Below are 25086 nucleotides of genomic sequence, written 5' to 3'. Positions count from 1 at the left end.
GAACTTCCCGTCCTGTGTCATAATGACCACACGTCTGTTATCATATCTTCTCCCTTGAATCTTGTGCCTTTCTTTTTTAAATAAAATTTTTTATTAAGGTATAGCTGATTTACAGTGTTGTGCTCATTTCTGTGTATAGTATTGACCTAGTCATACAGATATATCATTCTTTTTCTCATGCCATCTTCCATCATGTTCTGTTACAAGAGTTTGGATATAGTCCCTTGTGTTATGCAGTAGGCTCTCATTGCTCATTCATTCCACATGTAATAGTTTGCCTCTACCAACCTCAAACTCCCTGTCCTTTCCACTTGCTGTCCTGTACCATAATGACTTCTGTTATCATATCTTCTCCCTTGACTCTTCTTTCTTTCACCGTTGAGGAATCTTGTGATTATATTAGACCTAGCCAGATAGTCCAGGATGATCTCTGTAACTCAAGATCCTTAATTACATATGCAAAGTTGCTGGTAAGGTTAGTCACATGTTTTGGGAGTTTGGAGATGGGCATCATTTGGGGGGTGATTCTGCTTACCACAGAACCATTAAGTCATGGAACAATAGCTAGAACTTTGAGTATTAATTATTTGAAGGTAAATGTCCTGCATAAATCTTTTCTATGGATTCCTATTATGTTCAGAATTACAGAATAAAACCCTGAACATGGCCTAACGCAGCCCAGTGCCTGCCTGGGCCTCCGGCCTCTTGATGGGCTTTTCTCCCTGCTCCCAGATTTCCATTTCCTTCTAGCTCCTCGGGGTCTTGCCATGGCCTCTACTTAAATCATCCCTCTCACTCTGCCTCCAAATCCCTTTGCCTCTTCTCCTGCCTCTTAGCACCTGCAAACTCTGCTTCTTTAAGGAGCATCCTCTTGGCCCCCTCTCTGCTGGTCAGATACTAGCTGTTTGCATGCAATCCTGGAGCCTGGACCTCTCCTTCACAGCACTAGGTTGCAACTTGTAATTGTTGGTGGTGTTTCTTTGATCTGTAAGCTCTATGAAAGCAGTGACTATTTCCATTGTATACTCAGATATGATCATTTATTCAGTGCTCAAAAAGTGTTAAAGGAATGGACTTAAAATATGTACCTGTGAAGTAGTTCTTGGTTTTGTTCATCAGTGTAGTATTGTCATCACAGGTAGAATGCAGTTGTTATAGGAAGAGTTTGTTCAATAGCAGAAGGTTGGAGATGGTTGAGTAAAGCAAATCGAAGTTTTTATTTATCAATAGGGTTAATTTCATTAGTCAGTAATTTTCATTCACTTTCCTCTTCCCTCTCTTTAAAAAGATGTTCATGACTTTGTACTGTCTAGCACGAACATGTAGAATCTCACAGGCCAAGAATTCCATTTTCTTTTTCTGGCTGTACCTTCAGCATATGGAAGTTCCTAGGTTAGGCATCGAATCAGAGCTATAGCTGCTGCCCTACACCACAGCCACAGCAACTCTGGATCCGAGCTGTGTCTTCAACCTATACCACTGCTCATGGCAACACCGGATTCTTTTTTGTTTGTTTTTCGTCTTTCAGTCTTTTCTAGATTCGCACCTGCGGCATGTGGAGGTTCCCAGGCTAGGGGTCTAATTGGAGCTGTAGCCGCTGGCCTACGCCAGAGACACTGCAACGTGGGATCCAAGCCGCATCTTCGACCTACACCACAGCTCACCAGCAATGCCAGATCCTTCACCCACCGGGTGAGGCCAGGGATTGAACCCTCATCTTCATTGATCCTAGTCAGGTTTGCTAACTGCTTAGCCAGAAAGGGAACTCCCTCCATTTTGAATTAGACTTTAAAGTGATCTCTAATCACAGTTGCTGTAATGGCCCAGAGGCAGTTTTCCTGGCTCTGGCCTGTCAGCTGTGGAACTTTGAAGTCTGCAGTGATGTTAGCATCTGTTAGGACTGGTGTTCAGAAGACGTCTGCCACACTTCAGTGCAGCCTCCTCCAGTCATTGCTGTGGATGTAAGTCAGTAGGTGTTCAAGAGAATGTTCTACAACAGAAAAAACTGTTTTGTATCTGACTTAACACAAGGATTCTTTTATGTTTCATTAAATTGAGTTTTCTATTTTATTTGAGCCTGTTGTATATAAACTTCATTTCCCTATTTAAGCTAAAATATTTCACCTTGATGTAGGTGAAGTTTAAATCTGTTATCCAGATGAGTTGCTGAGAGAGAACTTTCGGAAATCAAAAGTGCTTTGCATTGTTCTTAGCAATTGAGAGAAATATTTGGGAAAAATAAATCAATTTAAAAGCATATTCTTTAATTTTCTTCCAATCTGCTGATAAACTTGATTGGAATATTCAATTTAAGAAATCTGATAACTATATTTCACACTGTATGTATTTTCACACTATGTACTGAAAAATACTGCTAATCTGTGTTTCTATCTATAGTATTGAGAAATTCAGGTTGTTCATCAGCTTCTTTACTAGACCTGATAAAAACACATACAATTGACTTAGTTATTAACTTGCAGTTTTTAATCTCCCTATGAAGATAGATTAGTTCTTGCTGGCAATTCAATTTTCTGTTACTAGGTTAACTGTAGCTGTGTAAGAATGAATTGACAAAGATGTATGCATACTTTCCTTCTAGAGTATGTTGGATAAAGGATATTGTTGTGGCAGTAACTGGAGAGAACATGGAAGCAATGAAAGGTATCATTCAGAGGTACCAGCATAAACGCATCTCACTTGTTGAAGCTGGAGTGACCCGCCATAGGTCTATTTTCAATGGACTGAAAGCACTGGCAGAGGATCAGCCCAACTCTAGACTCTGTAAGCCAGAGGTAGTGATCATCCACGATGCCGTGAGACCATTCGTTGAGGAAGATGTCCTCTTTCAAGTTGTGACAGCTGCTAAGGAGTATGGGGTAAGTAGTCAAATACTTCTAAAAATGGATAAAAGGGGAAAACACCGTAGTAAATATTGATTTGCTAGATTTTGATGGAATTATATTTAAATACTAAGTTAATTGGAATGGGCATTATGACCTAAAAACATTATGCTAGTTTGTTCTAGGAAGTTTATGTTACAGATTGTGAGCCTGTTCTGGGATTTCTTTTGCTATGTGGTCATTTATCATAATGTAGTATGAGCTATTTTGAGAAGAATGTGAAGGTCACTAGAATGTGGATGAATGGATGGACATTAGCTGCATATTTAATTTCATGTTTCATTCCTATTATCTAAATATGCTAAAGAGATCTTATAAAACTTTAGGAGCTATATGATCTTTAAAAAACCTAGCTTATTTCACTCAATTTAAAATTTTTTCAGAAGTTTATTTTCTAGCACAAACAACCAGGCAAGATTTTCTGACCCTTTAAAATGAATAATCTTAGGAGGACAGATTCTATGGTCACTTGTATTTCACCAGAATAAACACAGGATAGCAAAAGACCTATTGTAATCTTTACACCATCTTTGTTTATTTTTTTAAATTACCAGGTAACATCCTGTAAATAATGTAATAGATACTGAACTTAAGTTGGCAATCTAAATTTCAGTGAAAATTGATGGCCCAGATTTGACTGGAATTGGACAGACTTGGATGCAATTATTTTACTCCAGTCATTAGTTTATGTTCAACTTTCTCAGCTTTTTGAGCCATTTTCTAAAAATACAGATGATAACTCTTAAGGTTTTTAGGGTAAGAAACTGTAGATAACTACATAGTAAAGTGCAAAGTACTAAAATGGTACTATTTTAAGAATAATTATAGCATCTGGGCTAATATCTTCTTGCAAAGATTGTAGACCAATGGAAGGAGTCATTTAAGCCTTCCTAGCCATGTGGGTGACCAGAAAGTTAGAAATAATCAGCTGGGAATTTGATTATATTTAGTTATCTGTGTGCATTTGGATATTTTCACTGTCAGGAAATTGCCCCTAACTTCATCGTTCTACAACATGAATTTATTTTAAATGTAGACCTCTCTGGAGTTCCCGTTGTGGCGCAGTGGTTAACGAATTCGACTAGGAACCATGAGGTTGCGGGTTCAATCCCTGGCCTTGCTCAGTGGGTTAAGCATCTGGCGTTGCCGTGAGCTGTGGTGTAGGTCGCAGACACGGCTCGGATCCCGAGTTGCTGTGGCTCTGGCGCAGGCCGGTGGCTACAGCTCCGATTAGACCTCTAGCCTAGGAACCTCCATATGCCGCAGGAACAGCACTAGAAAAGGCAAAGAGACCAAAAAAAAAAAAAAAAAATGTAGACCTCTCTAAGAACTCCACAGGTAAAATGAAACCTTTCTCTTCTCTTTTAGTATAACTTGTAAGTGGTATTTTGACGAGGGAAAATTGTGATTCATGAACATTAGTGACCACAAAACTTTCTCAGGCTCTTGGATTTTGCTGTGATCTCTTCCTCTTCTCCAGGTTCCTTGATTGTAGTAGAGGTTATATGGTCAGTTACAAGGGTAAGGGGGAGAAATAAAAGAACAAAGGATTTATGACTTAAAAGAATTTAGGTGGAACTTGACAAGTTTGAAAGTTCCTAGGGAAGACTAATTTGGGCAGAGAGTTAGAAATTCTAATGCATACTACATTAAAAATAAATATGTGGCTCTTTGCCTTTGTTACCTTTTGGAAAAGTTTTGCTTAAACTCACTGAAAATAGAACTTTCAAATTTTTTGAGTATTCAGTGAATTTCTAAGATTGTTTATAAAGTGATTTTCTTGGAAGTATGTCAGAAAGTTGAAAGATTAGTTTTGCTCCAGTTAGTATTTTGGGAATATGATTTCATAGGTGAGTAATAAACCATATGCATAGTAGTTAGTTGGTTTTTTAAATTGCAGATTTGTAAGAATTGCTTTTAGACTAATAAAGTTAATTAGACTATAATTTGTAAGATTCAATTTCATAATGCACTCTAAATAAAACAAATTTATTTTAATTCTGTGAGACTTTCTGATTTCATTAAGAAGTTCTTTAAAGCAAAGGCTTTACGACTAATTCAAGAAAACAGATTTGGTATCTTAAGGAAATGCTCCCTTGTTTTTGATGGTGTTAAGGAGAAACTTTCAAAAGTGAAGTAATTAGTTTGATACAGTGTAAAGCAATTGGTTTGATACAACTATAAGAAACGTGTTAAAGATTTTACTGTCCTCATTAATGAGAAAACCAGATAGATGTTACAATCCAGAGAAGTAAAATGGAATAAAAAAAATGTTGAATTCACCAATAGACAAAACTGTTTCTGTTCCCCATGGGATGAGGGTACCAGTTAAACCTTCACTGGGCAGTTTGAAAGTTTTTAGACAAGAATGATTTTATTTCTTTTATTAATTTTTTTAAAATAGTTATTTCCCCAACACATTTTTTTTTTCCTACAGTACAGCATGGTGACCCAGTTACACATACATGTGCACATTCTATTTTCACACATTATCATGCTCCATCATAAGTGACTAGACATAGTTCCCAGTGCTACACAGCAGGATCTCATTGCTAATCCATTCCAAAGGCAATAGTTTGTATCTGTTAACCCCAAGCTCCCCAACCACCCCACATCAGTTATTGGTAATTTATGAGAGTCATAAAAAAGCTTAAGGGCAATAAAAAGCTGGCTTCTGCTAATCAGGAAGGTTGTGCTCTAAATAATACTTTTCAACTGGGGACACTTACTTTGGTAATTCTAATTTCCTTTGAATGTTTAGGCTAGTGATTCAATAGCCTCAGGAAATCCAGGCACAACTTTCTGGCAGTTATCCTATACTATTCTAAATACTCATAAAAACAATAATGCAATTAATGGAGACTTAGACTAGTCCAGTAGTTAAAATTCTTGAATTGGTGGAAAGTATTGACATCTTTTTAATTTCAGGTCAAATTGCAGAAGACTAATTTGAATCAAGTTCTATCCCAAAAAAGTGAAGATTTTGCTTACTGCCCCTTCACAGCTGTTGGCCATGGTTTCCTTAGAATCATTCTCCTTTGTACTCCTAAATTTTGTTCCATAGACTTTTAACTGATGGTCCTGTTTTCCTAGCTCATCATTTTCAAGCCATACCCAAATGTCCCTTGAAGAAAAATGATTTCCCGAAGAAATTACACACTCTTACAGGCTCCTGAGGCTTATGATAAGTAATATTTTAAGTTACTTTACATTTTGATTAAAAAATCCAAATTACTGATGATATTGTACTACTTGAAGGGACTAAGATGGCCCAAATTAAGGCTGACATTAGGTTTTCTCCCTAGAGGGGAAAAATTGTTTCCAGGACCCCAGTTCTCCCTGCCCCCCCCATATATGTTCCATTCTTAAGATCTATAGAGCCAAGATAACTTAAGTAGAGCAGCAGTTAATCATTTCTTTCACTTTTTAAATTTATTTTTTTATTTTTATTGCTTACTACTTTTACTTTTGATAGTTGGTCAGGGTATAAAATTTTAAGTATACAGCTATGTTTTTCCCCAGTACTTTGAGAATACATTATGCCATTGTCTTCTGACTTTTAATACACCTTTTTGAGAGGTCTGCTAACCAGTCTGATTGTATCCCTTGAAAGTAATCTGCATTTTCTGTCTGGTGGTATATAAGTACTTTTCAGGTACTGTGCAGTGTCTCTGGTATGTCAGGATGTGAATCTTTTTTTCCGTTGCTTTGGATTTATTTTCATTTATGAATCTTATGATTTTTAAAAATCCATTCTAGAAAATTCTGAACTATCATATTGATTATTGACCTTGCCCATTTGCCAAGAGACATTTTTTCCCCTCCCTTCTCCTTGTGCATCTGTAGACATCAAGACAGGATAAAGTTTATCATATAAACTTTATTTTCTGTTTGTTCGTTCTTGTGGGCTGCCTCCTAGGTAATTTCACTTGTCTATTGTATTCATTCCTTATCTCGAATCTCCTGTTTAAGGACTATTAGAATTATAATAATTACCATTCCAGGAGTTCTGTTTAGTTCTCTTGAAGTGTGACTGGTTTCCTTTTTCTATTTTGCTTTTCTAGTTTGTCTTTTAATATTTAAACGTGTTTTATACAGTGTAGCTAATAGTTCTGCAACTCTTTAATTCTATTCATTTTCACTCATGATGATTTGTTTCCTTCCTTAAGTGTACAGCTATTTTTTTCCCCAGTACTTTGAGAATACATTAAGTTTGGCAGGACTCAACCAACATGAATCTTATGGGCATGAGTTGAAGGTGTGTTTCTGATACATGGATTTGTGTTCCTTCTTCTAGGGATTCCAAGGGCTTTACCAACTTGTAGCAGCTTTGTCAATTCTTAAAGTTAAGTTTTTGTAGATCTGTGGTGGTTTTAAACCACACTTGAAACAAACACAAAGTGTAGATGATCTTTAGGACTTCTCAGGGAAGGCTACTCCCTCCACCAGATCCCAAGCCGGGACAATCTTCCTTATTGTTTTCCCTCACTGAGGGCCATTTCTTGTAGTCTGCTCTTTAAAAGAGTACATAGCTTCTTAAGGATCTTTGAGGACTATAGTTCTAACTAATCACAAACACAGTGACAAGACCTAATTCCTCATTTTTTTTTTTATCATTTATTAGAACTGAACCCTCTTGTTAACCTAAAGCATCTCTGCCATCTTACTTCCTTGGTTTCTGGCTATCCTGTTAGTTGTAAGGTATTTTCATGAGTCATACCTTATTTTTTATTTTTTTTAATTTATTTTTTTTCCACTGTACAGCATGGGGACCAAGTTACCCTTACATGTATACATTTTTTTCCCCCAGCCTTTGTTCTGTTGCCATAGAAGTATCTAGATATAGTTCTCACTTAATTTTTTTAAAGGGCAGTTTAACCGTTACACTTTAAAAAAGCTGTTTATAAATTCTTAATGATTTTAAAATTATAATACATTTTCCCAAGGTACATGGTCTGCCAATTGCCAAAAATAGGAGTCCTCTACAATTAGGAAGTATTTGTATATTTCTGTGTAATTGTAAGTCAAGAGATGTTGTAATAAGGACATGGTTATAAAGGCTATGTTGGAAAAAGTAAAACAGGTTGGAACATTGAAAAATAAAAAAATGTGGCGAGAATCATTTTTAGGAGTAATAAGCTATTAAATACAGTCTAAGAACTTCCAGTGATAGTCTTATTTTCAATTCAGTGCTATCAGTACAGCAATCTCTTAAAGATTTGCTCTTGAGGGAAGACATTTACTTAGTTGCTTGCATATATTTCTTTCCTGAGCCCTCTGTTTTTCATCTTTAATAACATTGTATCCTCTCCTCCCTAAACAACTTCTTACAGTAAAAAGTCATTTTTATTGCTTCTGCTTTTTCACCTATAATTTACTCCTCAGCGCATAGCAGTCTGACCTCTTTGTCCTTGCTATTCTTTTCAAAATCACCTGTAACTTTCCAATTACCAATTAAATGGATTTTGAGTCTTCTGTATAATAAGGAATTTGGCTTTTATCCTTGAATCCTTGTGGGGAGAATAAGTCCTTGGAATTTCTCAACTAGAAGAAGCGTCTTTGTTTTTCCTGAGCCCTGGGGATTTCATTTGAGTTTAGGCTAGTGAGAGGAGATGACTCAGGATAGGGACTGGTTACCAAAAAAGACCAACAGGGCTTTGAACCAGTTGGACCTCCAAGATGAGAGGAATGGTGCTGGAGACTGAAGGTCACATGGGCAGTGATTAATTTAAAAAAAAAATTTTTAGGGCTGCACCCAGGGCATATAGAGGTTCCCAGGCTAGGGGTAGAATCAGAGCTAGAGCTGCTGGCCTATGCCACAGCTACAACCATGCCAAATCAAGCTGGGTCTGCAACCTACACCACAGCTCATGGCAACATCAGATCCTTAACTCACTGAGCAGGGTCAGGGATCAGACCCACATCCTCATGGATGCTGGTCAGATTCTTTTCCACTGAGCCACAGTGGGAACTCCCCTAGTCAATGATTAATTAATCATGCTTAGGAAATGAAATCCCAGTAAAACTCTGAACATTGAAGCTCAGTGAGGAGCTACTTGGTTGGTGAGCAGTGGTGTGATGAAAACATGGTGCTTGCTCCCTGATGCCATAGAGAAAGGGCCCCACAGATAAGCTGTGTTCTCTAAGATCTAACCCTGTGTGTCTCTTCATTTAGCTAGTCTGATGGGTATTTTTTGGCGTAATCATTTACCTGAGTTCTATAAATAGTTCTAGTGAAATACTGACCTTGGATAGAGGTTGCGAGTACCTCTTGAATTTGTGGTTGTTGGGTCAGAAGCGTTGGTAGTCTGGGGGGACCCTACTTCTGTGTGGTATCTGAGGTAATGGTAGTTGGGTCATGAACTGTGTGGCTTTATGCTAATTCCAGATGGTTGGCATTAGAATTGAGTTGTTACAGAGTACACCAGGGTGTACACAATGTTTTAACTTTGGTAGTGTTAACTGGCTCTTCCTTGGAGATCTCGCCCCCACCTTTGCCTCTATGACTTTATTCCCCCCCCCCCTTTTTTTTTGACCACCCTGTCTTGACATGCCTTTTCCATCCTATAAGGTTTCTTTAACTTTGAACAAAGCAATTTTGAGCAATCTCAATCATGCCCTCAATATTTAATACTTCTAAAATCTACTTATATAGATGAATATAAATATACTATGTATAGTAAAACTCAATTTTGGGGAATTTACCATCTGAATGTTTATACCTGTGGAGATTCTTGTACTTGCCAACATAGAACTCTGCTTACACTTGAATTTTCTCCTGTGGCCCCTTGGTATTTAGGCTCTTGTCCTTCTCAACCCTGTCAACCAGTGATGTGTTCTGTTCCTAAATTTGTCTCTTTCCAGAATACTGCATACATTAAATTATATAATATGTAACTTTTTAAGACTATTACTTCACTGAGTACAGCACATTTGCATGCACCTATTATAACTACCTCTGACATGTGGTCCCAAATCTCTCATTCTCAGGCTTCTTGCTTCTGAATTATAGACCTTCTGTGTTGAACTTCCAACTGAATGGAACCACTAAAATTGGCATTTTTCAGTGTCTCTGGAATAATGTGCAGGTCTGAATTTATTAATCCTCTCTGATCTCTTTCCTTGACTTTCATGAATATTAGGAAAAAGCTGATGATTTTTCAGCAGGGAATAAAAGACTTGAATTCTACAAAGATGATGGTCTCCCTGGTTTGGTAGGTTGACTAAGAGTTTGAGGGAACTGAAAATGGTTTGAGACCTACAGTAATGAGGAGGCTGAGATGATGAAGCTTATTGAAGTCAGTGGAAATGCAGAGGGAATTAGAAGTTACTAAAATGTTCAGGAACCTGGACTGTCTGGAGCTGCCTGACAGTACAGTCTTTGAGCCATGAGGAAATGAAATATATCTATTTTGTGTGCTTTTAATTTTTATTTTTCTTAGTGGTAGAAATCCCCAAATCCCTAGGCTCCTGCCCTCCCTGCTCCTGCTTTAAGTTTCTCTGAAATTAGGATTTAGGCACTGGCTTTTTTTACTTGCCGTATCTGTGCATATTTTTTTAAAATGGAAATAGTATATACCTAAGACTTATGACTGCCTGGACCCTTTTCTACACTGGTTCATGGTATATCTTTATTTTTGCCTCATAAAACAAGGTCTTCTATACTTCCCTCAGATATTTGATTTTTCCAGTATGTAAAACAGGTTATTTGCATGTGAAAGCAAGCTCCAGACATTGACTTTTTGCTCTACTTGAGTGTTAAGTTGGCACAGGTTTTCTCATCATTGGCATGATAGATAATTTAGATAAGACAATTCTTTGTTATGGGGGCTATCCCATGTGCTCTAGGATGGGTAGTGTTAATTATTGGTTAGAAAATTGTCATTCAAAGAAGAGAAACAGATTTGTATAATGAGAAACGTTGACATGGGGTGTGTGTGTGATCTCTTACACCTGTGTTGCATGATTTAGGATTAATAACAAACACTTTGGAAATTGTTGAAGTTAATATGTGTGCATCAAGAAGAATATACTTTACCCACTTTTATAACAATGTACAAAGTATTCTGGATTGTTGTAAAATAGAGATAAAAAATCACTTAGAAGATATTTAACTCTGTATTTGGAAATTTGACATAAAAAAGGTAGAATTGACCATGGTTAATAATGACTTGTATTGGTTCTCTGGCTGGCTGTGACTGTGGTGATCTCCACTGACGGCGAGTTTAGTCTTTGGTGGGGATCGGGTAGTAAGCTCTCCTGGGCCAACGGATCCTTTATCTACTAAAAAACCTTGTCATTAATTTAAGTCCTACATGTAAAGAAGCAAGGGGTTCTGTGAGGAAAGTGAGCTGTAATTATTTACTGGGAGATGTTGGCTAACATTTAAATGTTCAGGGAGGATGCTGAACTACTTAGTCCTAGACTGCCATGGAGTGAGGTGAAATTTGATCAGTTTCTGATGCTAGGGAAGGTGCTGTGTGAAAAGCTCTTTTGCTCAGTGACCTGAAACTATATCTGTATAGTTTATGGCCCCATATATCTATTCAGTGATTTACCTTAAAATGAAGTTGGAAAGGTATATCAAGGCATTAAAGTTTATTACGTAATCTAAGCATATTTCTGATCATGTTAGGTTTCAGGTAAATGGCATTTCTCTAATTCTCTGAAATTAAACTTTAGTATACAGTGGAGGCTCCTTACTCATATTTGCTGCAATTAAAGTTTAGGGATGCTTTATAGTGAAACAATAATTTGAACAGGTTTTTCTAAACCTGTGTTTGTATGCTGAATAAATTCTAGATTCTTTCCTCATAAAAGGAGATTGGAAGTATTCTGCTATAAAAATGTAAGATAGTCAAAATCTCATAATTGGTAATGATTAGCTTTGAAGATGTTATTCTGTAAACATGAAGCAGTTGCTGAATAAAGACTACTCTGCTAAATGAAATCGTAATTATATAGTCAAGGGGTTTCTGTTGTGCATTGTCAAAATTAGCTTGAATGCAGATGCCTGAGGAGGAATGCATGTTAGTACCTGCTGTGTGGGTGGGTGAAAAGTATTGTTCAATTTTGCTTTTAAAAGAAAACAGGGGTGTGGTTCATTATTCCATATTCTATGATTATATCTATGATGATTTCCATGCATTGTAATGTGGCAATATTTGATAGATTAGCCTGAGAGGCAAGTCATCACTGTGGTGCTGAGCTGTTCAACTTCCATTCAGAGCTTCTTAGACTGATTCCCACGGAGACAAGTATTTTGATAACTTGATTTCAGATGTACTTGACTTTGTCCGTATGTGGATAGAAGAGTTCTTTTGATTCGTGACCGTTTTCATGGGTATTTTATTGAGGGAGACTTTGGAGACTGAAGAAGAACATCAGTTGTCTTTGTTATGCTACTTTCCAACTGATGTTTTTTTTTTTTAAATGACTTTGATTTTTTCCATTATAGTTGGTTTACAATGTTCTGTCAATTTTCTACTGTACAGCAAAGTGACCTGGTCTCTCTCTTACACACACATATATGTATATATATTCTTTTTTTCACATTATTCTCCATCATGCTCCATCACAAGTGACTAGATAAAATTTCCAGTGCTATACAGAAAGTTCTTATTGCTTATTCACTCCAAATGCAATAATTGGCATCTATTAACCCCAGATTCCCAGTCCATCCCACTCTCTCCTCCTCCCCCTTGGCAACCACAAGTCTGTTCTCCAAGTCGATGGATTTCTTTTCTGTGGAAAGGTTCATTCATGCCCTGTATCAACTGATCTTTTCCACAGAGAAGAACCTAGAAGTTTCTATAGTATACCAATCCTACTACAGTGACATTGCCATTATGAATGATCTCTGCTCTTGAAGTTAGTTTTCAATAATCAGAATGAGAGTCAATAAATATACATCTTAGAAATCTTCTTTTTAAAAATACTGGAAATATGCAGAGAACTTTGAACACTTCCAGACCTGCCACCTGGTACAATAAATAGAACATTACTAGTCGCTCTGAAACTGTGTACTTGCCCTGATCTTACTTACTTTTCCCAGATGGATAAACATTACCTTTAACTTTGTTGTTTTGTTGCCTTTTTTTTTTTTCAGTTTTGTAGCAGGTTCCTAAAGAACATATTTGTTAGGTTTTATGATTGTTTTTTATACTTTTTGAGGTATAATTAATATGATCATGTGGTTATTAACTATTCTGCCTATATTTTGACAGCATATTTTTGCATGGTATATTTGAGGAAATACATTCTTGAGAACCTGTGTGGCTATAATGCATTCATGATCGTTGCTTTTGATATTACAATTTACCTGTTTGCAGTTGGTAGAAATTTCTTTTTAGTTTTTGCTAATGCAAAATTGCTAGCATGAACTCATGTCTTCTAGTGCACTTGTGCAAGGATTTCTCTGGAATCAAGATGTATGCATATTACCAGCTTTACCAGATGAGGCTGAATTAGTTTGAAGATTTGTATCCATTTATACTCAACAGTAGTATATTGTTGCCCCATATTCTCACCATCATTTGATACTGTTAGACTTAACTTTTTTTTTTTTTGGTCTTTTCTAGGGCTGCACTCATGGCATATGGAGGTTCCCAGGTTAGGGGTCCAATGGGAGCTGTAGCCAAGAGCCTACAGCACAGCCACAGAAATGCAGGATCCGAGCTGCATCTGTGATCTACACCACAGCTCAAGGCAATGCTGGATCCTTAACCCACTGAGCAAGGCCAGGGATTGAACCCACAAACTTATGGTTCCTAGTCAGATTTGTTAACCACTGCCCCACGACAGGAACTCCAGACTGAACTTTTTTTCTAATCTAGTTAGTGGAAAGTACTTTCACTTTGTGGTTTAAATTGGTATCTTGTTAACAGGTTGGGTATTTCTTGATTTATATGGCCTTTATGTGTTCTCATTGACTTGTCCATGTAAATCTTTTGCCCCTATTTCTAGTTTTTAAATAAACACTGATGTGTTATTTATTCTGGAAACTAATGCTTCACTAAGAACATGCTATAAGTTTTGTAACTTATGAGCTCCCTTTTAAGAATTCCTTTTTAAGATTATAAATACTACTTTGTGATGAAGAAGCATTTTTTATTGTAGCCCAAGCTACTAATGTCTTAGGGCTTTTGATTTGTTTGGGGTTTGAAAGTGAACATGGGTACCTGGGATTCAGATTATTGCAGTAGAAACAATGAAATGGGGCACTTTTAGGATACATTGAAGCTGATACTTTGCTGATGGGTTGGATATGAAATAAGAGAGAGGGGGAAAAGTCAATGACCTTCAAGGTTTTTGGTAAGAATGACAAAGAATAGAGTAGACATTTATGTAGATCGAGAAGTCTATGAAGAACAATTTTGGTGTGTGTGTGGCATGAGTGAAGCCCAAACTTTGAAATCAGTATGTTATAGATGTGTATTTTGATCTGAATGGAGGTGTTAAATAGGTGTTTGGATGTACAAGTCCAGAAGTACAGGGAATATTCTAGACTAGATGGATAGATTTGGAAGTTCTCCTATATTGTTTGAAGCTATAGGACTTTAGGAAGTCATATATGGAATGAATGTAGCTAAGGAAATGAGAGATCTGGAACTCATTTCCATTTAGGAGGATATAAGGACATAGGATTTAAAGTATGGGAAGATGAGAGGATTTGATTGGTGATAATGGTTTCTGAAAACCAAGTGCACAAATGTCCTTAAGAAGATAGAGCTAGTCATTGGGTTTAGCAATATTGGAGGGTCATTGTGACCTTGGTAAATATATTTTGTGGAAGAATGAGAATAAAGTCCTAATAAATGTAGATTATAGAGAGCGTGGGAGGAGAGATAAAGATGAAGTAGTACGGACAGTTCTTTAAAAGAATTGTTTTAAAAAGTTGCTAGCTAGAAGATGTATGATCAATGGAGGACTGATTTAATGATGGAAGATGTCACAAAATATCTGGACTCTAAGGGCGACAATTCAGTAAAATAATAAAAACTGAGGCAGGACCAAAGACTGTTGCAGTAGAAACCTACCTGAGAAGGAGTGGATGCCAGTAAGTATGTAGAGATAGGAGCTAGGAAATTTTTTACAGTTCTTAGAATGATTTGCATTTACTAAATATATCTAATTAAATATATTGCACTTTTATTAAATATACTTCTAAGTATTCTTTTTGAAGATACTAGAAACTTTTTGTTCATAGATCATATATAGAAATACAGTTAACTTTTATATATTGTCCTCTGCATTCTTGCTGAACTTTTTTATTCTAATAGTTTAATGGATTCATTAGGATTTTCTATATGTAAGATCATAACATCTGCAAGTGAAGCTTGTTTGACTTTTGTTGGATGCCTTTATTACATTTTATTACATAACTGCTCTGACTGGAACTTCCAGCATATTTATTAAAGGTAGCAACATGTACATCCTTGTTCTATTCTTGATGTTGAAGGGAAATAGTCTTTGACTATTACGTACGTCAGCTGTGAATTTTTGTGCATATGCTCTTTATTAGATCGAGCAAGTTCTCGTCTGTTTTTTGCATGCTTTTTTCATAAAGTGCTGGATTTTGTCAGGTACTTTTTCTGAGCCTATTGATGTTCATAGGTTTTTCCTTTCTTATGGCATGCTACACAGGATTTTTGTTGTTGTTGCTGTTGTAATTTTGCTTGAAATAAATTGTACTTGGTCATGATGCACATTACTACTTAAATGTTACCAAATTTGGCTTGTTAATTTTTTTTCTTTTGGGGACTGTTACAGTGGCATATGAAAGTTCCCAGGCTAGCAGTCTAATCGGAGCTAGAGCTGCTGGCATGTGTCATGGCCACAGCAACACCAGATCCTAGTTGGGTCTATGACTTACACCACTGCTCATGGCAATGCTGGATCTTTAAACAACTGAGTGAGGCCAGAGATAGAACCCACACCCTCATGGATACTAGTTGGGTTTGTAAACTGCTGAGCTACAATGGGAATCCTGGCTTGCTAATATTTTGAAGATTTTTGCATTTGTATTTCTCAGGAATATTGATCTGAAGTTTGTTTTTCATAATGTCTCTGGTTTTGGTAATAACTGGTCTTATAGAATGAGTTGGGGAATGTTCCTTCCTATTTTTCAGAATACTGTGTAGAACTTGTATGTAAAAGTTTTATTGTCCTTAACCAATGAAGCCATCTGGGCCTGGACTGTTCTTTGTGGAACATTTAAATATTCCTAATATTGTTATAGGTATTCCTGTTTTCTATCTTTGGGTCAGTTTGGGTTGTATCTTTCTAGGTAATTGTAATTTCAGCTATTGACTAATTTGTTAAAATATACTTGCTCATAATTTTCTTACTCATTATTTCTAAAAGGTTAGTAAAAATGTGCCACTTTTACTCCTCATGTTACTATGAATTCCAGCCCCCCTCCCCCCCCATTATTGTTCAGTCTTTTCAAAAGAACCAATGCTTGGTTTTGCTTTTCCCCTATTTTTCTGTTTTCCACTTTTATGTTTATTCCTTAGGCTTGTGTTAGCTTCAGTCTTTTTCTTTTTCCAGTGTCTTAAGGTGGAAGCTCAGATTTTTGATTTGACAATGCTTTTTCATACAATCAATATGTTAGGACTGCTTTAGCTTTGTTATCTTTTAAGTCCTTGTCAGTTGTGTATATTACTCATCCGAAAGTATTATTTCCATAGTGATTTTTTTCTTTGCCTCATTATAGCAGTGTGTTAACTTTCCACCTTCTTAATCCCCACACTTTTTTTTTGGTTGTTTCTTTAAAACCTTTCTTGAGGAGTTCCCGCTATGGTGCAGTGGGGTCGGCAGTGTCTCTACAGTGCCAGGATGCCTGGTTCAATTCCTGGCCTGGCAGTGTGGGTTAAAGGATCCAGCATTGCCTCAGCTGCAGCATGGATCACAACTGTGGCTCAGATCTGATCCCTGGCCTGGGAAGTCCATATGCCATGGGGTGGCCCCAAAGGGAAAAAAACCAAAAACATGAAAAACAAAACATTGCGATATACAATGTATTGGAATCAGTGTACAACCGTGTTTCATCATTTGTATTCATTGACAAATTGCCATAGTATGTTAACATCTGTTAAGCTACATACAGATTTTCTTGTGAAGAGACTTAAGATCTATTCTCTCTACAACTTAAAAATTGCAATGTATTATTAGCTATAGTCTCCATGCTGTATATTACATCCCTACGACTTACTCATAACTAGAAGCTTGTTCTTTTTGATTTCCCTCATCCATTTTGCTGGCCCCATCAACCCTTTCACTCTGAGATTTTTTATTTTTTTAGATTTCATGTAAGATCATAAGGCATTTTTTTCCTGACTCGTATCACATAATAGCATAATGCCCTTGAGATCTACACATGGCTTTGAAATAGCAGAATTACATTCCTTTTATGGCTGAATACTATTACATTTTATATATTCTGTGTTTTCTTTATCCTTTCATTCATGGTGGATACTTAGGTTCATATGTCTTGGATATTGTAAATAATGCTGAGATGAGCAGAGAGGTGGGTGCCTTTTGAGTTTTTGTTTGCTTCGGATGAATAACCACAAGTAGAATCACTGGATCATATTGTAGTTCTCAATTTTTGAAGAACCTCTGTAATGATAAGGTAATGGCTGCCACACTGTTGGCTAATTTACTATCAAAGAACGTGCTTGGTATGACTTTAATCCTTTAAAATTTATTGTTTTATGGCCTAGTGTATGGTCTGATCTGGAGAGTTATCCATGTACTTGAGGTGAACTAGTCTTTGGATGGTGAAGTATTCAATAGATATGGTAGTTTTAGTGGGTTTATAGTGCTTTTCAAGTCTTATTTACATGGTTTTCTGCCTAGTTCCACTCATTATTGAAAGTGAGTGTTGATGTCACCACCTGTTGGATTATTTCTCCATTAAAGCCTACCAGTTTTTGCTTCATGTATTTTAAGGATCTGTTAGATGAATAGGTTCATAAAGTTCATTTCTTGTTGAACTGACCTTTATTACAAAAGGGCTGTATCTCTACTAAAACTTTGGGGCTTTTTTCTTTTTTTTTTTTTCTTTTTGCTATTTCTTGGGCCGCTCCTGCGGCATATGGATGTTCCCAGGTTAGGGGTCTAATAAGAGCTGTAGTCTCCGGCCTACGCCAGAGCCACAGCAATGCGGGATCCGAGCCGCATCTGCAACCTACACCACAGCTCACGGCAACGCCGGATCGTTAACCCGCTGAGCAAGGGCAGGGACCGAACCTGCAACCTCATGGTTCCTAGTCGGATTCGTTAACCACTGCACCACGACGGGAATTCCCATGGGGCTTTTTCTAATAAAACATATACTCCAGTTTTCTTACAGTTGCTGTTGACATATTTTTTCACCCTTCTGTATTCAATGTATTTGGATCTTTGAGTCTGAAATTTGTGTCTCTGGTCAACAACATATAGTTGGGTATTTAATCCAGTTTGACAGTGTGATTTTGGATTGTTAAATCCACTTAAAATTAATGTTAATATAGTAGGATTGACCTTGGCTAGTTTATTTTCTGTTTTTGTTGATCTCATTACTGCTTTCTTTTGCATTGATTATTTTCCATTGAAATTATTTTATTTTTTCACTTGAATTTAGCGGTTGCTCTAGGGCTTATATTATACATAAAACACAATTCAGATTTGTGCTAAAATTGAGTGAGATATAAAAATGTTACTTTTAAATAGCTCTATTCCCTCTACTCCCTTTTTGTGCTATTAGTGTTGGGTTCATGTATGTTAGAAATGCATGTAAGAAATGTAACAATCCATTGTTACTATCACTTTACCTTAAACCATTTATAGAACCTGAGAAGAAAGATGAGCTATATGTAAGATCTATCATATTAACCTTCTTGATTGCTATTTTTCATTTGTAACTATAGATTGAAGTTACCATCTATCATTTCCTTCCTTAATACTGCTTTACTCATGTCTTTTTCATGATGCCGTCTTTGTCAAATATAATTACAGTATTATAGGTTGATCACTTAACCAATGTTTTTTTATACAATTTTTTTAAACCTCTTAACCTAAGAAAGGAAAAATATATATTTAATACCGTTTTTAAAAATAGTTACTGTTTTTTCATGTGAATTTGAATTAATGTCTGGAGTTGCTGTTTTTTTCTGCTTGAAGATTTTTAGTTTGTAGGAAGAATTGGCTAGCAAAGAATGGTGTTTGTTCTGAATCTTTATTTTTCTTTGATTTTTGAAATGGTCATTTTGCTGGACTTTAACAGTTTTATTTTTAGCTGTCATTATATCACTCACTTATCTTATGGCTTCCATTGTTTCTGATTGGAATTAATTGTTAATCTTACTGGTGTTCTCTTGTTAGGGATAAAACATTCCTCTGCCTGCTTTCAAGATTTTTTGTTACTTTGACATTTTCTCTGAGATGTGTCTGGATACGAATTTCTTTGGGTGTATTCTGCTTTGAATTTATTCAGCTCCCTGGGTGTTCAGATTAACATTTTTCCTTGAGAAATTTTCAGCTGTAATTTCTTTCAATATTTTTTCTGTTCCTATCTTTTTTTTTTTTTTTGGCTGCGCTTGGAGCGTATGAAAGTATCCAGGCTAAGGATCAAATCGAAGGCACAGCTGAGGCCTGTGCTGCAGTTGCAGCATGGTAACACCACATCCTTAACCCATTGTACCGCAATGGGAGCTACTCTGCTCCTTTCTTGCCTTGCCTCTCCTTCTGATACCCTTACTTTAAAATGTGTGCAGTGATGTCCTACATTTTTTTTGTGACTATTCATTTTTCTTTGTATAATTTATTGATCTAACTTTAAACTCATTCTCCAGTTTAGATTCATTATTGAAGTCCTCTAGGGAATCTTTCAGTTTAGTTATTTCTCAACTGCAAAATTTCTTTTGAGTTTTTAAGAATATCTATGTCTTAATATTGATAATACTAATTGTCATCATACTTTACTTCTTTACACATGATATTCTTTTGTTCTTAGAACATAAGACTTCAAATCAGGGATTGCAATTATCTGCTAACTGTGACATCTGGGCCCTCTCACATGTAATCTTTTGCCTGCTTTATTCTTTGTAGAGATCACACCTTCCTGTTAGGATGCAAGCTTTTTTTTGCTTGTTTGTTTCTGTTGAAAAAATGCGTATAGTAAATAATATATCTTGTCAGTTCCAGGTACTGATTCTCTTTCTTCCCTGACCTTCCTGAGGCTTACTTTCTTACTAAAACAGCAAAGTCACTCTTTTTCCTTTATAGCACAAAGCCTCTGAAATCAATTCACAGAAGATACAGTTATAGACATCTATATAGTCACCATGGAATGACAGTGGTTTTAGAAGGTTTCTTTCTCTGTTTCCCTGATCTTTGTTATACTGTTACACCGTCTGCCTCTGACACCCAATTGATAAGCTCTATTCATTGCCTCCTAATGGCTCTTTTTGGGGGGACGATACCAACTATATCAAGTACCCTACAAGTCTGATCCAATTAAATTCTGATTTGGTTGCAGGGGTAGTTTGTGAAGCCAGTATGTGAAGTTTGCTTTGATTGTGAGGTTTAAGCACTGTTCTTGTTAGTTGTCTATTGCCCTGGTTGTCTCTGGTAAACTTGCTTGCTTATGATTTAGCTTTCTGTTCTCATGTAGCTATCATCTTCCTCTTCATTGCTTTACCATGATGATACCCATTTCTTGGAGATAGTGTTTATCCTTAAACTTGATCACACTGACTTGCAATAAAGGAAGTTTCCTTGGGGAGGGTTTGGTAGCTCTCTGTTCTGAGAGCCTCTCTCCCTTTGAAAAATCACCATGCCACTACTTTGGATCTGTGCATGGGCATGCTTCTGTGTGACACCACTACTTGGTGAGCAGAGTGCTACATGGAGAAATTAGACTGATTTTTTTTTTTTTTTTTTGCTTCTCCTGGCAAAGAACCTCTGTCCTATGTGTGACTTGGGTCAAGGGTGATCAGGGCCCCAGTATTTCTGCCTAGCATGCCTGGGGTAGGTTTTCCATGCAATGGGTGGGATGCTATGTGGAAGAAATGAGTCTCCAGCCTCTTGGCCATATTTGCCTGTAATTTAGTTTTTGTGACATGGAGCTGCATGGGATGGGAAATGTCGGCACTCTGCCCCTCCCACTAGGATCTGGGGAGAGGGAGCCTCAATTTTTTGCCCTTACTTGCTCTGAATAAAATTTTAGTCATATTGAACTGGGTGTTGTGGAATGAAGGAAGGAACAGATCTTGCTTCCAGAACCACAGACTATTCGTTCCAAGATCTAGAAGATACTCTTAAGCATTAATGTGCTGAATGCCCTTAGGACAGTTTTCAAAGTTTTAAATGGTTGATTTTTAAAAATGTTTTTCTCTGGTTACAGTTGTTGTAGTGGGAAGAGTCTGCACAATTCCTCATGCTGACATTATGTATGTCTCATGTTCTTTAAAATTTTTATGTCATGGTCTTGCACAGAATTAACTATAAGTAGTTGTAAAAGAAATGTATTTTTTCCTTAAGCATGGTGTACGTGTGTGCATATGTGCTCCTTTCCTGTCCTCTACCTCCTCTGATAGGTGCTAGGCTTGCTCTTTACCTGACTTTCACCTACTTGGATATGACTCCCTCCCTGTCACCCCAGCTGCTTTTCACTTTTGCTTTTATGCCTAGGCTTCAGATTTCTGCTCGAGTCATTGGAAATGGTGACACAATTTGTACACTGTCTACTTGGCTCACACAGGAGCTTTGATTTTCAGCCAGTCTCTTGGCTTTTGTAAACTAGTTTGTGGACTATCTTACTCAGATGTTGGTCTCCTTGAGACCACATTTGTTTTTAGTCATTAATGTTATGTGCTACAATCTCCATGTAGCAATTACATGGACGATGGGACATGTTACAGTCAATATAAGACATCTGGGTTAACTGCCTACCCTAGGAATTTTATTTTAGGCTGTTTTCACTGAGGCAGCTGTCTGCTGATTACTTTCAAGACTGTATTACAATGAAACCCTTCTAAGGGGAAGGGAAAATCTATTAGATAAGGTGTCTTTTTAGATATGTCTATTAATGAAATAGCTTTCATCAGAGCAACTGAAATCAATGGATATTTTGCTTCAGGGAGTGTTGCACTGAGGTTGTATTGGAAGGGAGCTGATTTTTACTGGAAGTGGAGCAAGACATAAATTCATTGTTTTGGGTGGTGGTTGAATCTCATTTTGAGGATCTTACAGGATATGTTGCCTTAACTATCTAATGTGTAAATAAAATATTTGAAGGCACACTAATGAGTAAATATTCATGTAATCCTTTGCAGTTCTTTTGACAGTAGTCTCTCTTTTTCCTCCCATCTTCAGGGAATACCCAGTTGTATCTTAGCATCCTTCTTAAAAAGTATTTGATTCCAGTGGCCTGTGATGAAAAGTATTTTGAACCCATAATAAATTCATTCCTACTTCTTAGTATGTGGAACTGTAGTGATATGAGATTGATTTTAGTTTCAAAATAATTTATAAACCCAATTAAGACTCGTTTAAGTATTATGGTAGCTTGTTGAAGGTATAAGATCTGTTTCAAAAACAAAGATGCAGAGTTGAAAATTTGACTTTAAAACATTTTCTAGGTGAAATAAATATGTTATCTGTGTCTTTGTCCTTCAGGCTTCAGGAGCAATCAGACCTCTTGTATCTACTGTCATTAGTCCTTCGACAGAGGGCTGCTTAGACTACTCGCTGGAACGTGCCAGACACAGGGCAAGTGAAATGCCACAGGCCTTTCTGTTCGATGTGATCTATGAAGCATATCGGCAGGTAAGAATCTTGGCTTCTTGAAAAAGCTGTTCTGCTGGGAGTTGCCAAGACAGCCCTACACTTGGAGATTGGCTAGAACTCATGAAAGTCTGTATATAGTTTAACTGAAGGCTCAAATTGATGGGAGGGAAGTAGTCAGGATATGTTACTGTGGATCTTAAGAGAAAGACACAGGCAGAGGAATCCATGCATAATCTTCTTTATGCCCTATCCCTTGAAAGTTCTCACAAAAAGCACACCTTTGTACTAATGAAAAGGCAGCAATGTGGGTGTGATGTTTCTCCCCAGGGTAGCCTATAAGAGGCCTGATGGGAGTTCCCATCGTGGTGCGGTGATTAACGAATCTGACTAGGAACTGTGAGGTTATGGGTTCGATCCCTGGCCTTGCTCAGTGGGTTAAGGATCCGGCATCACTGGTGAGCTGTGGAGTAGGTTGCAGATGCGGCTCAGATCTCATGTTGCTGTGGTGTAGGCCGGTGGCTACAGCTCCAATTAGACCCCTAGCCTGGGAACCTCCATATGCCGCGGGAAACGGCCCTGGAAAAGGCAAAAAGACCAAAAAAAAAAAAAAAGAGGCCTGATGTCTAAGGTGTTGGGTTGGTCATGTAGATACCCTCTGCCTTTCACATAAATTTCAGGTTGCCTGGAGGAGAGCAGGTGTTCAGCATATAAACCATCTAGGCACAGTGAGCCAGTCTTATCAGTTAACTGTTGACTGGAAACACTCCCAAGAACCCAGTTCCCAGATGCTGGCCGAGGGCCCACCTGGTGAGCACGTCTTTTGAAGTATAGAAATGTCAGCCTTGCTATGATAAATACTGTGCACAGCTGTATAGACAGTTTGTTAAAATTTTAAAGATGAGTGATTTCAAAATACCAAATCATTCTTGTTTAGATTACACTAGATTGTCTTTGTTTCCTTGTCTTGGAAACATTATTGTACCTATAAATTTTACTGCCATTCATTTGTATTTACTGATTGTAAACAGTTATTAAATATCAGGTCTTATGCGTGTCAAACTTGCCCATGAAATGTGATCACTTAAAACAGCTAAGACAGTGCTTGGCTGATGTTAGACAATCAGTAAATAGAGATAGGAACCTTAAGAATATAAGACAATGTTAATATTAACATAAATACTGACATTTTAATAAACTACTGCATTCATATAGAAAGTAGTTAATCACATGATGAATTGATATCAATTACTATCAGTTAACTCTTTTAAATATAGAGAACATAAATTAGAACCAGTTTTACTGGTATGAATAATTGGCCATTGTTTCTATTGTTAAAATTTGTTATACAGAAATTTACCTGTATTTGGTCAGTAATTAAATGCTACGCTATGAAAAACCTCTGAATGTTCCATTGAGAAATCTTAGAGCCTAAATATTGCTGAGCTACACATCTGCCTAATATTTCTAATATTTTTTAAGATTAATGAATTTGTTTATCTTTATATAACATTTACATTAAGTGAATAAATTGTAGGTCTAATTTATAAAATTTAATACTATCTTATCATTGTCCCATTAGAATGCATGTTTCAACAGTGTTTTAAACCCTAATGCACTGAGGCACTAGTTCTCAAACTATGGTTCCCAGATCAGCAGCATAAACATGTTTTGGAACTTGTTAAAATGCAAGTTCTGGGACTCTACCTCAGACCTACTTAATTCTCTGGGAATCAGGCCCACCTATTTCTGTTTTAACAAACAAGCTTCCCACGTGATCCCAAATGACAATGAATTTTGGGAACCACCACCCTAAGCATCTATTCTATGTGATAAATTCTCCTCTTTTGCATTCTTGGGAGAATTTAGAACATAGTCACCAAAAAATAACTATTTGGTTCAGATAAGGAATTCTCACTTAAAGCATTTTTGGATGTTTTGAATAAAAGTTTTTAACAAAATTACTTTTGATCATAAAGGCATGTAAAGGAATATGTGTAAAATATTTCTGTCTGGTCTATATGATTTATGCATATATGTTTTGATTATAATGAATAGAGTCAAATATATAATTATAAAATACAATAATGTAATTCAAATATAAAATATACTAAAATAGGACAGAGTTCCAGGAGTGGGAAGTTGTTTTCTATAGAGTGGTTAGAAGTACTCTGTGAACAGGTAAAATTTAAGCTAAATTGGGAAATAAGTGAGGGGATGAGTCATGCAGGTAACTGGGAGAACATTATTTTAGGTATGTGACAGAGAATATGAGGTTGATCCAGGCTAGAGAAGAGTGGCATCAAGGGGTGGGGATGAAGGGAGGAGTAAAAAGATGTGGTTGGAGAGGACTGGGGTCTGATGTCTTAGAGGGCCGTAAAGGCAATGGTATGGGCTTTAGATTTTTACCATG

The 25086-nt window shown here is 36.8% G+C and overlaps 1 protein-coding gene across 1 annotated transcript in view; it reads left to right on the top strand.

Moving 5' to 3' along the window:
• The window catches only part of CRPPA (CDP-L-ribitol pyrophosphorylase A), a 301491-nt gene that overhangs the window by 9543 nt on the left and 266862 nt on the right, over nucleotides 1-25086 (top strand). The window contains exons 2-3 of the mRNA XM_047753666.1: nucleotides 2600-2876; nucleotides 22566-22715. Coding sequence (XP_047609622.1) covers nucleotides 2600-2876; nucleotides 22566-22715 — 427 coding nt within the window. The remainder of the gene's footprint in view (nucleotides 1-2599; nucleotides 2877-22565; nucleotides 22716-25086) is intronic.

This window comes from Phacochoerus africanus, chromosome 11 (genome assembly GCF_016906955.1).
Source record: "Phacochoerus africanus isolate WHEZ1 chromosome 11, ROS_Pafr_v1, whole genome shotgun sequence".
NCBI classification, from domain to species: Eukaryota; Metazoa; Chordata; class Mammalia; order Artiodactyla; family Suidae; genus Phacochoerus; species Phacochoerus africanus.
The sequence above is the reverse complement of the archived record's forward strand: the minus strand, read 5'-3'. Positions and strand labels throughout refer to the sequence as shown.